This window comes from Prunus mume, linkage group LG3, assembly GCF_029339155.1.
Source record: "Prunus mume cultivar Tortuosa linkage group LG3, ASM2933915v1, whole genome shotgun sequence".
NCBI classification, from domain to species: domain Eukaryota; kingdom Viridiplantae; phylum Streptophyta; class Magnoliopsida; order Rosales; family Rosaceae; genus Prunus; species Prunus mume.
In genome coordinates, this window is record NC_142700.1 from 26,582,975 (window position 1) to 26,597,079 (window position 14,105).

The 14,105-nt window shown below is 37.1% G+C and overlaps 1 protein-coding gene across 3 annotated transcripts; it reads left to right on the forward strand.

Annotated features, from left to right (window-relative positions):
- Nucleotides 1-336: 336 nt before the first annotated feature.
- LOC103327089 (BTB/POZ domain protein TNFAIP protein) lies at nucleotides 337-9,106 on the forward strand. Of its 3 annotated transcripts, XM_008229379.2 has the most exons (10): nucleotides 341-889; nucleotides 1,668-1,765; nucleotides 1,860-1,905; nucleotides 4,333-4,415; nucleotides 4,524-4,588; nucleotides 5,258-5,319; nucleotides 7,322-7,381; nucleotides 7,599-7,631; nucleotides 8,697-8,762; nucleotides 8,874-9,106. In XM_008229379.2, the coding sequence occupies exons 1-10, from the start codon at nucleotides 431-433 to the stop codon at nucleotides 8,916-8,918; spliced, it is 1,017 nt and encodes a 338-aa protein (XP_008227601.1). In that variant the 5' UTR covers nucleotides 341-430; the 3' UTR covers nucleotides 8,919-9,106. The 3 variants fall into 3 exon arrangements, with proteins under 3 accessions (XP_088904536.1, XP_088904537.1, XP_008227601.1); XM_089048410.1 differs by lacking the exons at nucleotides 8,697-8,762; nucleotides 8,874-9,106 and adding an exon at nucleotides 8,554-8,685 and having other exon boundaries at nucleotides 337-889; XM_089048411.1 differs by lacking the exons at nucleotides 8,697-8,762; nucleotides 8,874-9,106 and adding an exon at nucleotides 8,569-8,664 and having other exon boundaries at nucleotides 338-889.
- The last annotated feature ends 4,999 nt before the right edge of the window (nucleotides 9,107-14,105 follow it).

Here is a 14,105-nt window from a genome sequence, read left to right on the forward strand (position 1 = left end):
TGAGATACTAAGTAAAAGGCCGGTTAGAACACAATTACTCTTCAAAGCTTTTTTTTTTTTTTTTTCAAATGAGGATGAGTCTAAAGATCATCCAACTATACTTCATGCAAAAATATTAGCGTATGTGGATTAGGCGAGTTAGTCAAGACAATGAACTAGCCTTGATGCACTCAAGTTCAAATTCCTTTTAAAGTAAATTATGGCTTGTATAAGAAAAAATAACAAAAAGATTGAATACAATTCATCTCTTGTTACATATTTTCTTATAGTTTGGTAAAACAAAAAATTAGAGTTAGAGTTATCCAAATATCTAATGGTTCTTGAAATTATCTAATATTACCGTACTCTGCCGCCAAAGCGCACCCACACTCAAGGACGCGCCCTCAGAAACTTCGCTCTTCCCATTTCCCAGGCAAGCATACATCCCAACATGGCATTCTCAGTCTCCACAACTCCATCAACCACTTCCACTCTCCATCTGAAGCAAGCCCACTACTTTCCCTTGTTCACTTTCCACTTCAACCAGCTCTTCCCACTCTCAGTCTCCTTCCCAACTCCTTCTTCAACTCCCACCAGACTCCATATCTCTGTGTGCGCCGCTGCTAAGTCGCAGACTGGGCCTGTAAAGAAGCGCTCACCCTCGGGCACTAACAACAACAAGAAGAAAAAGCGTAAGGGTGGTGGTGGTGGTGATTCAGAGGATCTGAGCTTGAGTGATGTTGAAATTGTGGATAATTTGGGTGCTGGTGGAGTTGGGTCTTCCGGATCCGGTTCGAGTTCGAGGTCGCTTGGTTTCCATCCTACGCCGCTGCCAAAACCACCAGCTGGGTTTGTGGTGGATGATCATGGGAAGGTGCTCATGGCTTCTTCCAAGCGAATTGCTTCCATTGTGAGTTATTTCTTGCTTAACTTTTTGCCTCTCTCGTTGTTCTTGTTGTGTGTGGAATTTTTTGTTGTTAAATTCAAGGACTCTTTTTGTTATAGTCTGTAGATTGATGGTCACAGCTCCCTTTTATCATCTTTAAATAAGGCAGAACATGTTTGAAGGCTTGGAAGTTCAATCTGAGTAATGAATTTTTAACTATTGCGTAAATTACCCTTGTGTGAAATGAGAAGCAGCTGGAGGTGCTGCTCAGGGATGGAGCTACAGTGGGGCTCCCTCGTGTTGTAGCCCAACCCAACTTAGAGAGAATTTATCAATTCTAAGCCACCAACACACTCTCAGCCCACCCCAAGCTCTCTCCTCCCCAGCTCACAACCGTACTTCTACAATAACCCAGCCCACCTCAGCCTATAAAGCCGGCTGCTTAGAGGTTTTTGACATTCCATTTGATTGGTTATCTCCCTAATATAACCGGTCACAATTCACTTGAGAGTTGAATTTTTGCAGTTAGACGCTTATGGCTCAACTCAATAATTGTTCAGTACAATTTGTTAGATTAAATCCAGAGATAACACTTGCTCAGTTCAGTTATGATTTATAATTTTTATTTTTATTTTTACCATGGATCATTTATGAGCTGCCTCAATTTGGGATTACTGGATGCTGATCTATTTTAGTCATCCTAAATTGTGATAAGATACAGATTACACTCTTTTTGTTTGTTTGTTTGTTTTTGCCATTGCTTTCCTTAAAATTAAAATATTCTGAAGTAGTCAATGGGCAGGTTGATCCTACCAATAATTTCCCTTTAGAGTGCGTTATAAGGAGAGTGTTCAGAAGCTCGCGGGGAGATGAATGTATGCTGCTTTGCCCAGTTGACACGTAAGTAAAGCTCTTTTTTTTTTTTTTTTTTTTGGTTGTGATTGAGCAATTTGTCCAGAAAGATTGCTAAGTGTATATTAATATATCAATGCAGGCCTGTTCAAATATTAAAGAGCACAAACATAGATGGCTGGTCAGCTGTATGTTCTCGTGGTCCATATCTAGTTTTTAGTTGATTCTTAAATTTGTGTAGACTTCATATGAAAATTTTGAAACTGCAAAGTTTTCTAGATGCAGATATAACAGTAATTATGTCTCCTATATAGGTTCACTGTCTCATTGATTTCCCATATTATTTTATTTTATTCATTTGTTGGGAATATTATTTATCACCTTCATTTAGTCCTTGTTACTGAATGTGGCCAAGAAGTAGTAGACGGGGCTATTGTTTTCTGCCGATCTCAATAGGTGGAAGCATTTGGGGTCAAATTAGTTCAGTAACTGAGTCCTTACATAACAATTTGTTCCCTTTTGAGGCTCAATCATCAGGTGAAAAGAATCAGATCGTGGGAAACAAGGGTGGTCTTTTTGTTTGTTCTGATATTGGGTCCTTCAAGGTCAATAAGGTAAAGGTGGCATAGCTGGTGGATATTGTAATGAGAAACAAATAATTGAATTGGGGAAATTGATTCTGGATTTGCAAGTGATGAGGAGAATGTCGTTAAATTGGAAGTTCATCACTGTTTTTACAGGGTTGCAGAATATAAATGCCTAATCTGGATGAGGAATCCGCATTTGTGTTGTATTATACAGGGATTGAACAGGAAAATCTTGGTGAAGTGGATTGGAGGTAGTTATTATAAAGCAAGTAGAATTGGATGTAGCTGAATTGGCCCCAATTATATGTGATAGATTATGAATGTCTGATGGATTTAATTGCTATTCTCCTGGGAGGGTGTGATGAGGAATCAGGTGCACCTTTAAGTCCTATTCTGTGGGATTTCTAGATTTTGCAGATAAAATTTACTGTGGATAAGCAGCAGTATTGTTTGGGATCCACTGTACACAATACTGATTCCATTTTTTCATCAGTATTGTTTGGTTGAGGATATCTGTTTGGCATGTACGTTCTTGATTCCAACATTTCAGCTTTCAGTACAAGAACGACGGGTTTTTATTTTGCTCCTGACACCATTATAGCTTTTAACCACCTCAAAGAAGCTATGATGATGGAATTGTTCAAGCCCAACCAGTTGCTCTTTTGCTATGGAAGTTTAGTGCAATGGCAATCCTCCCTCAAAAAAAAAAAGGAAGAAACTTTGGGAAGACTATTATGACTTGCTGCTCAGATTTCTAGAATTCCATCCTTGAGGAGAAGGATTGTTTTTGAGGGGTGGGTATTGATAGGAACCTATATGCATGTCTGTGTTGACAAAGTCAACTTGATGAGCTGACAGTTTGCTGATGCATTAATGCAGCTAGTTTCTTAAACATCAGTTAGGCTACTGTTAGTCAGTTGATTGTTGGGTTAGGAAAGTTAGCACTATATTAGCTAAGAGAGTCTGTATTGTAAAGATGTTGAGAGAAATTGTATTCTTGTTCTTGTTAAAGAACTAATTACACTCTGATGTCCTTGGAGTGTTTAAGCTAGGTAGAATATAGGTTGTATCAGTCTAGTAAAAGGAAGGTGGTCATTTGTACTTGCGGTTGTGAGTGGTTTGAAGATGACAAGTTGCAGGGATTTTGGAAATACGTTAATTGATTGTCCTGCTGCAATGAAGATAGCCTTAAAGTTTGAGTACAATGTTTAATTAATGGCTGTAAGGTTCTTATAATTTTCTTATGACCTTGGGGTTTTAAAAGCATGCAAGAGAAGTGTTAAGGGTTGTGGATCATATGTTGAAAGGATAAAGAAACCAGGGAAATGGAGAAAAAGTGGAAAGTGTACTATCAATCTATTAATCTATTGTTATATAGCTTCAAGCTCTACTTTTCTCATTCTTCACATCACTGAAAAATTACAAATGTCACCACCAACGTGCATGAGCTGAAGGCATGTGTTTGTAATTTTTATCTAGTTGATTTCAAAATCCAAATCTTTCCTTGTAAACCACCCCGTCCAAATGGAACGCAAGATGATTTGGAAGGCTGGTGTAACCATGAAATTGCTGGTTGGTGCTTCTTGGAAACTAAATAGCATACCTGTGATGTGCAGAAGATATTATGCATGCTGATGCATGTTTAGGGGTTCATCTTTCTAAAATATCTGGCTAGATTGCCTAGCTTCTATTTGGTAGTTCTGCTTTTGGGAGTCTTTTTCTTCCAACTGAGTCTTTGTTTTCTTTTTAATTTGGCTTTTCTAAAGTCTTCTTCTTGTCTACGTTTTCTTTTCATTGTAATATATATATATATATATATTGCAATAGAATTGTCTCTATCAAAAGTAAAAAAAAAAAAAAGCTATCAAGCTATGGTGGGAAAGAAAGAGGTTGATGCAAGACAGGGTGGGTTCTTTGACATAAATCAATGTCTATCACTCTACATGTCAGTGATAATTATGAAGTGGAAATGTTTATTTCTTGATTCTTTATTTTCCTTATCAATTTCTACGTTGTTTTGTTTCTTAGGTCAGTGATGAAGAAGCTGAAGTTATTCTTCCCGCTGCTGCTTATGCCCTTGCCAAGATACACATGCATCTCGTACATAGTGGGTATGATGATAAAGATATTCCAGCTTTAGAATTTTTTTTAAACCTCGGTATCTTGGTTCTCCTAGATATCTTGATATTAATTTGTTCAAATTTGTGTCTTCATATCAGATTCTGTTATACAGCACGGGGAGGCTTTTGTTACTCAGAGGATGACATATTTGATTTCCGAACAGGCAATTGCTCGTCATTTATTTTTCTTTTAAAACAAAAAGCAAAAGATCTGCTTTATGATTGTTAAACTCTTTAGGTGGTTTCTATTTCATTTTCTTCTTTGCCACTATGAATGAAGTTTTGGGTTTGTGTTGAATCTAGCTGTCAGTAATTGATGTCATAAAAGATGTTCTATGGTGATTCTAGCTGTTTTTTTTTCTCTTTCAATTAAATGAGAAGGGGAAAAACTCTTTGTATAATATTTTGTTGACCCATTGGAGCTTATACCATAAGGGCATGGAAATATGTGGTCCCTGATTCATTGAATTGCAAGGTGGATATGATTTTTGAGTATGTAGACGAACTTTTAGGAACTTCCGTAAACACTTCCATTCCATCTGGTTCTCATTGATTAATAATAGGTTTGTTCTCTTTCACATAGTTAAATAGAACATTATTAGATGTGTTTCATGGCTCAAAACTATTGTGTTGTCTTTATCTCATTGATAAATATTAGGGGGGTTCTCTTTCACATGATACTCTTTGCTTATTGGTGTAATGGATTTTGATGAGCTTTAGTTGGCCGCTGCACCTCTGCTCATTCATCCTTGTAGATCCCATTTATTAACTTCAGAACTGAGGTCTTTTAATGTTTTATTATAATTTAATGTGTGGTGTTAACTATTTTGCAGATGATGGTCAAGATGTAGATGGCTTGCCCACTGAGGGGGTAGAAATTACGTGTTTCCATTTGGTAATGTGATAACCATCTATATACAGTATAATTTTCTTAAGAATGTGACGTTAAATTGGTAGGTTATAACTTTTAGTACTACAAGGTTGCAGTAAACGGGCTTGTGTTTTCTCTCAAGAAAGTACTGGCTTGTGTTTTTCCTGATGAAGAGTTTTTTTCCTTGTAGAATTGTTATCTTGTTAACTAGAATACAATTCTATTGATAAAAAATCATATGTATTCTTTGAAGATCATTTTATATTTTCATTTTACTAGTATATTAACTATGCATTAAACTTGTGAATTTTTCATTCATCATTAGATTAATAATCTGTTGGGTCCTACCACTGCCCCGTAATCTGTTGGAGTAGAGTTAAGTTTTTAGTCTTACAAAAGAAAATAATGTTGGGAGTGTGATACAAGAACTTATAGTGCCTAGTGTCATGCATAGCAAGTGGAGCAGTGTGCACACATGGCATAAGTTCTGGAAAAATGTTGTTGAGTGGAATTTCTGTGAGTATGTCCATTATGATTGCTCACACATTTGATGTTCCCTCCTACCAGATGGGGGAAGGCTCAGAATGCGCATTAAAGAGTAGTTGTCAAGCTATTCACCACCCTCAACGACGCAAGTGTGGGCATTAAATGAGCTTCCTCTAGCCAATGTTGGGACCATGAGGGGTGGGCATTGGGTTACCAGATGGGTGGCCTGGTGTTTCCGTTAGATAGGGTAGCCAATATTATGCTTTACAAGTTGAGTTTAGCATGTGCTACCACTACGCCGAATGATAAACTCTAAACGTGGGGCGAATCATTAAATATGCATGAGCGAGGCAACCTGGTACACAGGCCAATGTAATGCTACGCAGTTCAATCTTCTGCTGTGCAGACCTCTGGCCCCTGACACAGTGCATCACACCCAAGAAAAGATATATCAGACATGTAGTTAACTGCTGATATTTGAATCTCTCTATTCATTCATTCATTCATTAGGTTTCATGGGATAATAATCTTGGTGGCTCTGATAGCTTATAGTCAAACTACAGAGTGGACTATTTAAGACCATAAAATTGACCACTAATTACAGTCACAAACTAGCCCACTACACCAACTAGCTGCCGCATCTATAGAGAGTGGAACACATAACCTACTTTCTTCTTTTGATTAATGCCCGTCAGCTGAGAATTACGCGAATACCTTTCTGCCCGGAAATAATACAGGATGTATTTGCTTACATTGAAGCATTTAACTTCTTAGATTAAATGATAACTAGGATAATGTTAAGTATGTTTCAGCCTTAGAATTGAATGGTTTCTATATAATTTTCAATTCCCTTAATATTAGACATTTCATATTTTTTTGTGAATCAACCTTCAATTCATTGCTGACATACTCGAATTTTTGGCTTCATATCTCCTTTTAGCTCCTTGAGATATGTCAGGCTGCAGTTGCATTCATGGGCCTTTGGCACAATGAGTTTTTCTCACCTTGTGGTTTCTTAATGTCACCTTTTTGTTCTCTTATTCTAACTTGTTAAAGCTTTCATACTTTTGAACATTTATTTTCCTTCGAACAACCTGTTGCACTGTATTCTAAAGGGAAATCTCCCTGTGTTCCAAAAGAAAAAGAAAAAAAATAGAGTTTTTCTTAATTTCATGTAGTTATCTTTTCTAAGATATGTTTTGTTTTATGTTCATCGTCATTAAAAGAAAAAAAGGTGCATTATATGTTGAAAATATGAACAATTATTGTGTTCTGTGTTCTATGTTTATGTTTTAATTTAGTAGATTGCATGGATTGTTTTAATAGCACCATATTTACTGCTTGCATATTTTTGTTTGTTATCTTTTAATGTTTATAACTTAAATATGAATAGTTCCATTGTAAATTTCTAATGCCAAGTATAAAAAATTTGTATGTGCGTTTGTACGACGAACACAACTATATGATTATGATCTATACAAATGACCTAGATGGTTTTTTCATTGCACTGCCTTATTAATCTATAGTTCTCTCGGTGCAGGATGGAGCACATTACATGATTTATACACCGTCTGATCCGCTTCTCTTTGTTGTTGTAAAGGTAACCTTCAAGATTTCATATGGTTTGCTGCACCTCCATTTTATTAAATGCATCTCTATTCCTTTGCTCATATTTATGAAGTTCGCTTAAAATGTCTCTCAAAATACTACTCATGGCTCTAGTATTGTTGAGAAATGTTATTTAATTTTTCTAAGAACCGTAGCTGATTCTATGATTGGAAACTGAACATAAATGCGATTGGATTTTGTTTGTGCAGAATAATGATGGTCTGTTGCAAATTGCTGACGATGTAAGCAATCTCACTCATTTCATAGTAGATTTTTTTCATCTTCAATTTATCATACTATATATACTGACTGAAGATTGTTAAGAGTTTAACCCTCACCATTTGCATTGTGGTTAGTGCCTTAATTTTATCTGCAAAAGTATTACTTCTGAAAACATCTTGTTTTCCTCCCCCGTTTTCTCAAGAGTATTGGTGTAGTGGAATCTTCAAGTTGCACCATATTCTTTTAATGCCCTATAATAGTTTTTCAGCCTGTACTCAAACGATAAATTGAGATTATCTGGAAGCATTTATCAGCATATTAATATAGTACGTCAACTTAGAGTTTTGTCACATCAATGATTTAACCAAGAGGTGTATGACCTATACAATTCTCAGATAGGTACGTGCAGTAAATGTATATAGCTAGCAGATAATAAAATCACAAGATCAAGAACCTCTGTGACTTTCAGCATCCAATTTGTGTACAATAAGCGTTTCTGGGAATTATGGTACCTAGATATTGTTTACTAGTTTCACAGTGCCTCTCACATATTGTGAAATAGGATTTCATTGTCACTAGGCTACCCACCGAAAAGATTTGTAGGATGCCCAGTAGTAGAACAAAATTGAGTTTCAAAGACCATCCTTCTCTCACTCTTGTGTGTCAAAGACTGAATTCGACATGGAAAAAGCTTGGCTCCTTAAAACTGATGAGGAGCTCCTCCTCGAAACAAATGGGAACACTAGTCAATTTCATTTAATTTTTTAATTTTTTTGAAATTCTTTTCACTTTCTTTGTTTTGGAATTTGACACGTGTCAAAATCCCATTTGCTTTGAGGAGGAGATCCTCAGTTTTAAGGAGCCAAACTTTGCTCATTGGACATATATAATGATTGGGCCTTAAATTTTGTATTAATTTTGTGTATTTTCCCATTGTGTAAGCTTGCTTTTAATCAGCAAAATGCAATGAGGTGTAAGCTTGCTTTTAATCAGCAAAATGCAATGAGGCGTCAGTTATTTATTTAAGAGAAAAGCAATGGATGATAGCTACTGTGTATAAAATGGGGTTCTAATATTGGAAACAGGACCTGCTGGAGGATCCTGCAATCATTAGTGCCATAGATGAGGAGACTGAGTTTAATGCCTTGGTGGTACGTCACATACCATAGATATCTTAATGTTAAAATTTACTGCACTGTTCTCATATCATTCATATGAGATAAATGATTGCTTAAGCTTTGTCTTTTTGGTCATGTTCGCAGGAGGAAGAAGCAGCTCTTCTTGATTCATTGCTAGGAAAAGAATAGCCAAATCTTTCTGAGCTGAGGTGTTTTTATATGCCAAATCTTTCTTTTCCCTTTGTCAATTTAACACATGCGACAGCGGTTCTGCGGATGGGACCTAGAAACACAAACATTTGATTTTTTGTTTTCACTCATTTGTCTTTTGTATATAAACTTTTTCTTTGGTTATGCAGTATAAATATATTCGTGTAGCTCATTATTACCAATTATTGCACTCTCAAAGAATAGTTAAATTTTATAGTGTAGAAAGAAAGGACTCACAAAGCCAATCTAACCATTCCACCACCAAATTTGTTGAAGCTTGAAGTTTGATCTTCTCTTCTCCACTTTGAATCACATTGTTTGGATCCAGTTTTTCCCAACCCTCAGTGGGCCTTGTTTTTGATAATTTAGTGGGCCTTTTATTTTAAAGTCAAATAGGGGCTTAGCTCAGTTTAAATGAAATCAGTTTTTGTTGAAATTTCCTTTTACAACACCGGTTTGGATCAGGTGAGAACGCTTATGTGCGAGCCTTACATGAGAACAATGTTGGATCTAATCTAACGGCTGCATCAATAGCAATTGTAAGTGTAAGTGTTGTATTAGAACGAGGCCGCCTTCTCTCTCCTCCCTCCAAAACGTCGAGTCAAAAATAGACGTCCCCTCCAATCCAAATTGCTGTTTAGTTTGTTCAATTAAGTGGCCAATTTTTTATCAGCTCTGATTGAGCAAGACCAATAACATCTGAAGAGAGAGCGCCTGTAATTCCTTATTCGATTCCAGGAAGAACACAGAAGTATAGCCCTCATTTTTCTGGGTTTCTCATTGAGGTGAAAGAAAGTGTTCGTGTATTTTATATTATCATCTTTGTGGTTCGGTCTTTTTGGTCGGAACATTCGTCAATCCTTGAGCAACGTCCTTGAGTTGGAAACTGGTGGCCACGACCGTTGTGCTGTTCTCTTGGTTTTGAAATCGTTGAGCACGGTCGAAACAATGGTTGAGGAAGATGAAAAGTGTTTGGGGTTGACGTCCAGATCTAAAAGGGCGACATTGTCATATTTGTAGAAAGTTTGAAGTTGGAAATGACTCACGAGGTAAGTGATATACTGTATTTGTCAAGTTTATTATTGGGCATAAGCATGAGTTGCACTAGTTTGTATGTAGGTCTTTAATATTTCACCAGAGAATCATTTTCATATCATATGTTAGCTAATGTATATATTTTAAAGCTCTTTATACTGTATTTCTCAAGTTTATTATTGGGCATAAGCATAAATTACATTATTTTGTATGTAGTTCTTTAATATATCACCAGAGAATCATTTTCATATCATATGTTAGTTAATATATATATTTTGAAGCTATTTATACTGTATTTGTCAAGTGCATTATTAGGCATAAGCATAAGTTACATTAGTTTGTATGTAAGTCTTTAATATTTCACCAGAGAATCATTTTCATATCATATGTTAGTTAATATATATATATATATATATATTTTAAAGCTCTTTGAAAGCATGTGCCAATGTTGGTATGATTGTGGTGAATTCAGGGTTAAATTGCAAGAATTGTGAAATGGAGTGTGAAGGACAGGTGACATAGGAAGTAAGGTCGGAGTTGAAACTAAAATTGGGACTTGAATTTGATTGCTGTGATGATGTGTTCAATTTCTATAATACGTATGCTGCGAAAGCTGGATTCGGCATTCGGTGTTCTACAACAAGAACGTGCACACTAATAGGAGAAGTAACAAGGAAGGAATATGTATGTTGTAAACAGGGGTATTCGTTGATAAGTACTGTTAGTCGTAAGAGAAGACGGCTAGGCTGTACTCGAACTGGTTGCAAGGCTAAACTTGCGATATTGAAGGTGAAAGACAAGAATAAGTACATCGTTATAGGATTCAATGAGGTACACAACCATGACATGACCACAGTTGATAAAGTCCATCTATTGAGATCTTACCGTAACTAACAGAGTCTACAAAGATCTGTAGTGCAAATATGAGCAAAGTTAATATTTCGGTACATAAACAGTTAAGCATTCTTGAGGTGCAAGTAGGGGGATTGGAAAATGTTGAGTTTGTTAAGAGAGATGTCTATAATTATCTAAGGGACGTGCGTGGAGAGGTGATTGGCCATGATGCAGAGCTGCTTAAGGAGCATTTTTTGGCTGAGCAAGAAAAGAATGAATCCTTTTATTTCAAGATGAAGGTAGATTCAGAAGGAAGGATGGGTAATGTTTTTTGGTCAGATGCAAGGTCAATACGAGCCCATGAATTTTTTGGAGATGTGGTGGTATTTGATACGACGTTCAACACGAACCGCTATGGGATGGTCTTGGCGCCTTTGTTAGGCGTTAATAACCATCGGCAGACAGTGTTGTTTGGTTGTGCATTCCTAACTAGTGAAACCACATATTCATTTGTATGATTGCTAGAGGAATTCAAGAAAGCCATGTCGGGTGAGCCACCCAAAATGATCATCACTGATCAAGATGCAGCCATGTGAAAGGCAATTGCTATAACTCTCCTGACAACATTCCATAGATATTGCATATGGCATATCTTGAATAAGATTACAGAGAAACCCGGCATTGGAGAATGTTTTTGGGAAATGTGCAAATGCATGTGGGGTATGGACACGAAAGAAGAATGTGATGCGAAATGGGAGGAAATCATCACAAACAATGGGATGAAAGACCATGCGTGGCTGAGCTCAATTCATGCTATGCGGGAGAATTGGGTTCCATCATTGTAAAACATGTGTTTTTGGCGGGGATGTCAAGTAGTCAACAGGCTAAAAGCTGTCATTCATTTTTCAAACAATATATTAACCGGAAAAACACATTGATGGAATTCATTGTACATTTTGAGAGAGCTCTTGCTTCACAGAGACACAAGGAGTTAATGGCTGATCATGTTGATAACAATGAAAAACCTCCACTGCCATTTCAAACATCAATGCAACATCAAATGGGATGCATTTACACTATGGAAATTCTGGAAATGTTTGAGAGGGAAGACTTCAGAAGTCTTTTATGCTTGTTTGAACTTGTAAAGCAAAATGGGACGCACTGCAGATACAAAGTAAGTGAGCGGGTAAATCCGGGGGGTGACACGGATCAAGGAGCTTGTGCATGATAAAGACGCCGATAAAGTTTATTACAGCTGTAAAGGATTTGAATTTTGGGGTATTCTGTGCCAACACATCCTAGCATTCTTAAGAATGAAGCAGGTTGAGCACTTGCTAGACAAGTACATATTGAAACGATGGCTTCAAAGTGCGAAAAGCGGTGTAATATATGATAAGAATCACAAAGAAATTAACGATTGCGTTGATGGTTTGCTTTTGGTTAAGAGATCGAAAGTTTGCAAAGTTGCAAGTGATTTGATTGATTCGGCTTTGTTGTGTGATGAAAGTTTTGAGTTGCTGGAAAAATCTTTTGACGACATTCGTGGGAAGCTTATAAGGTTGGTGTCATCAAGAGCTTATGTCAAAGAACCCAATGGAGATGTCGGAACTAGTTATCCCTAACTCAGAATCAAAGATCCACATCGAGTGAAAGTAAAAGGGCGTGCAAAAAGAGTTAAGGGAGAAGAAGAGAAGGCAGTGCAACGACATAAACGTCGATGCACTGAATGTAGGAAGACTGATCATGATAGATGGAGTTGTCCAAAATTTGCGAGCCTGTAAGTGAATATGTGTTATATTGTGCTTTGAATTTTATGTTGTTGATGTTTATTATTATTTTTTTTCCGATGTGGCAACTCTTCATCTTCCGACACAGAATTTGGTGATCCAATTGCTAAGAATTTGCAGCCCACTCAAAGCACGCAGGACAGTGAACCTACTATGACAGAGTCATTTATGCAAGAGTTTGATTTCATTTATGGCCCCGGAGTTTGAACACTTATTGATACTTATTTACATCTTTTTTGAAAGTATCTGAAAGCGTTAGTGAATCTTAGGTAAATGCTTCATGTCCATTGATACTGAACTATGGTTTATTAAACACATAACTATCTGGAAGAGTTTGATTTCATTTATGGTCTTGGAGTTTTAACATTTATTGATACCTATTTACATCTTTTTTGGTCGTAAACGGCACCATGCTTTCAATAATTAGGCGTAACTCGAAGTTTCGGATCCATCTTTGGTTGAAGGTGGATGTCCCAGATGTCCTCTGGGGCTTTAGGGTTGTCATAACCTGAAGCCCTTGTTTGAATCATGCAAGGGGTTTTATACACAAATTTGCAATGGTTGCAATGAATATGAAAATATCCAAGGGAATCTTGAAACCATGACTATGTGTCAGTAAGAGAATCTTGAAACAATCATTATGTCTCTGTAAAGTCTCAACCAACGAATATCTTTGTCAGAGAATCTTGAAACAAATTGTCTCCCCACTGACAATGAATTAAACAAAAAAATGTGAGCACTATTACGAAATGAACACTTCTAATCCGGAAGTTAGTGATCGAACTGTTATTGAACTCTAGCTTTGATAGCAGTGTAAAATGAAATGAGTTGCACGTAAGCAAGATCGGGCATTAACATTTAAACACTAACTTAGATCGGGCATTGACAAAAACAAACAGCTGCTGAGGGATTGCCTATGGATTGATATGGCTATCACAAGTCATTATCATTGCCTTTTGCTCTTTGGTGGCCTTGCTCTGTTGGGTGTGCACCACTGGAGATGATTTCTTGTACAACAGACGGGGTTATGGCTTCCCAGTCAATATCTTTGTGGACATCTGCAGTGAATAGTTGGAATTTCTCAAAACCTTCGTTGAAAGCCACATACATTGCCTGGCCTTGGTTGTCGCCTCATTTGTGGATGCTCAAAGATTCTTACGTAGCATCCTCCCCTGTCATATGCAAATCCTCTACTGTGTGCTTTCTTCTTTGGGCACGAATTCTCTGCTTCTCTTTTATGTAACGGGCTTTGTTAACTTGCCGAGTCAAATAAGCCAACTTCTGCTTAGATCCGACACACTTTTGAGTCCAATAATGGACCAAGGAAGAGTTGTGTTCCAGTTTTTTCTTCATTTCATTTATTTCCAAAGTAGGATCATCGGAGTCCCCCTCGCTTGCGGAGGAGGTTGGAAGAGGCAGCGGTAATGGATAGGACCTTGGATAATAGGGGGCATATTCCCATGATCCATCGGAGTCCCCTTGATAAGCTTTGGCGCTTGAACTAGCAGGC

What these genes read in the sequence shown, in the direction of transcription:
- LOC103327089 (XM_008229379.2), top strand. Translation starts at nt 431, where the DNA reads ATGGCATTCTCAGTCTCCACAACTCCATCAACCACTTCCACTCTCCAT. An exon ending in ATGCATCTCGTACATAGTGG is followed by an intron (nt 4,416 to 4,523) that starts GTATGATGATAA and finishes TCTTCATATCAG; the next exon opens with ATTCTGTTATACAGCACGGG. An exon ending in CATATTTGATTTCCGAACAG is followed by an intron (nt 4,589 to 5,257) that starts GCAATTGCTCGT and finishes ACTATTTTGCAG; the next exon opens with ATGATGGTCAAGATGTAGAT.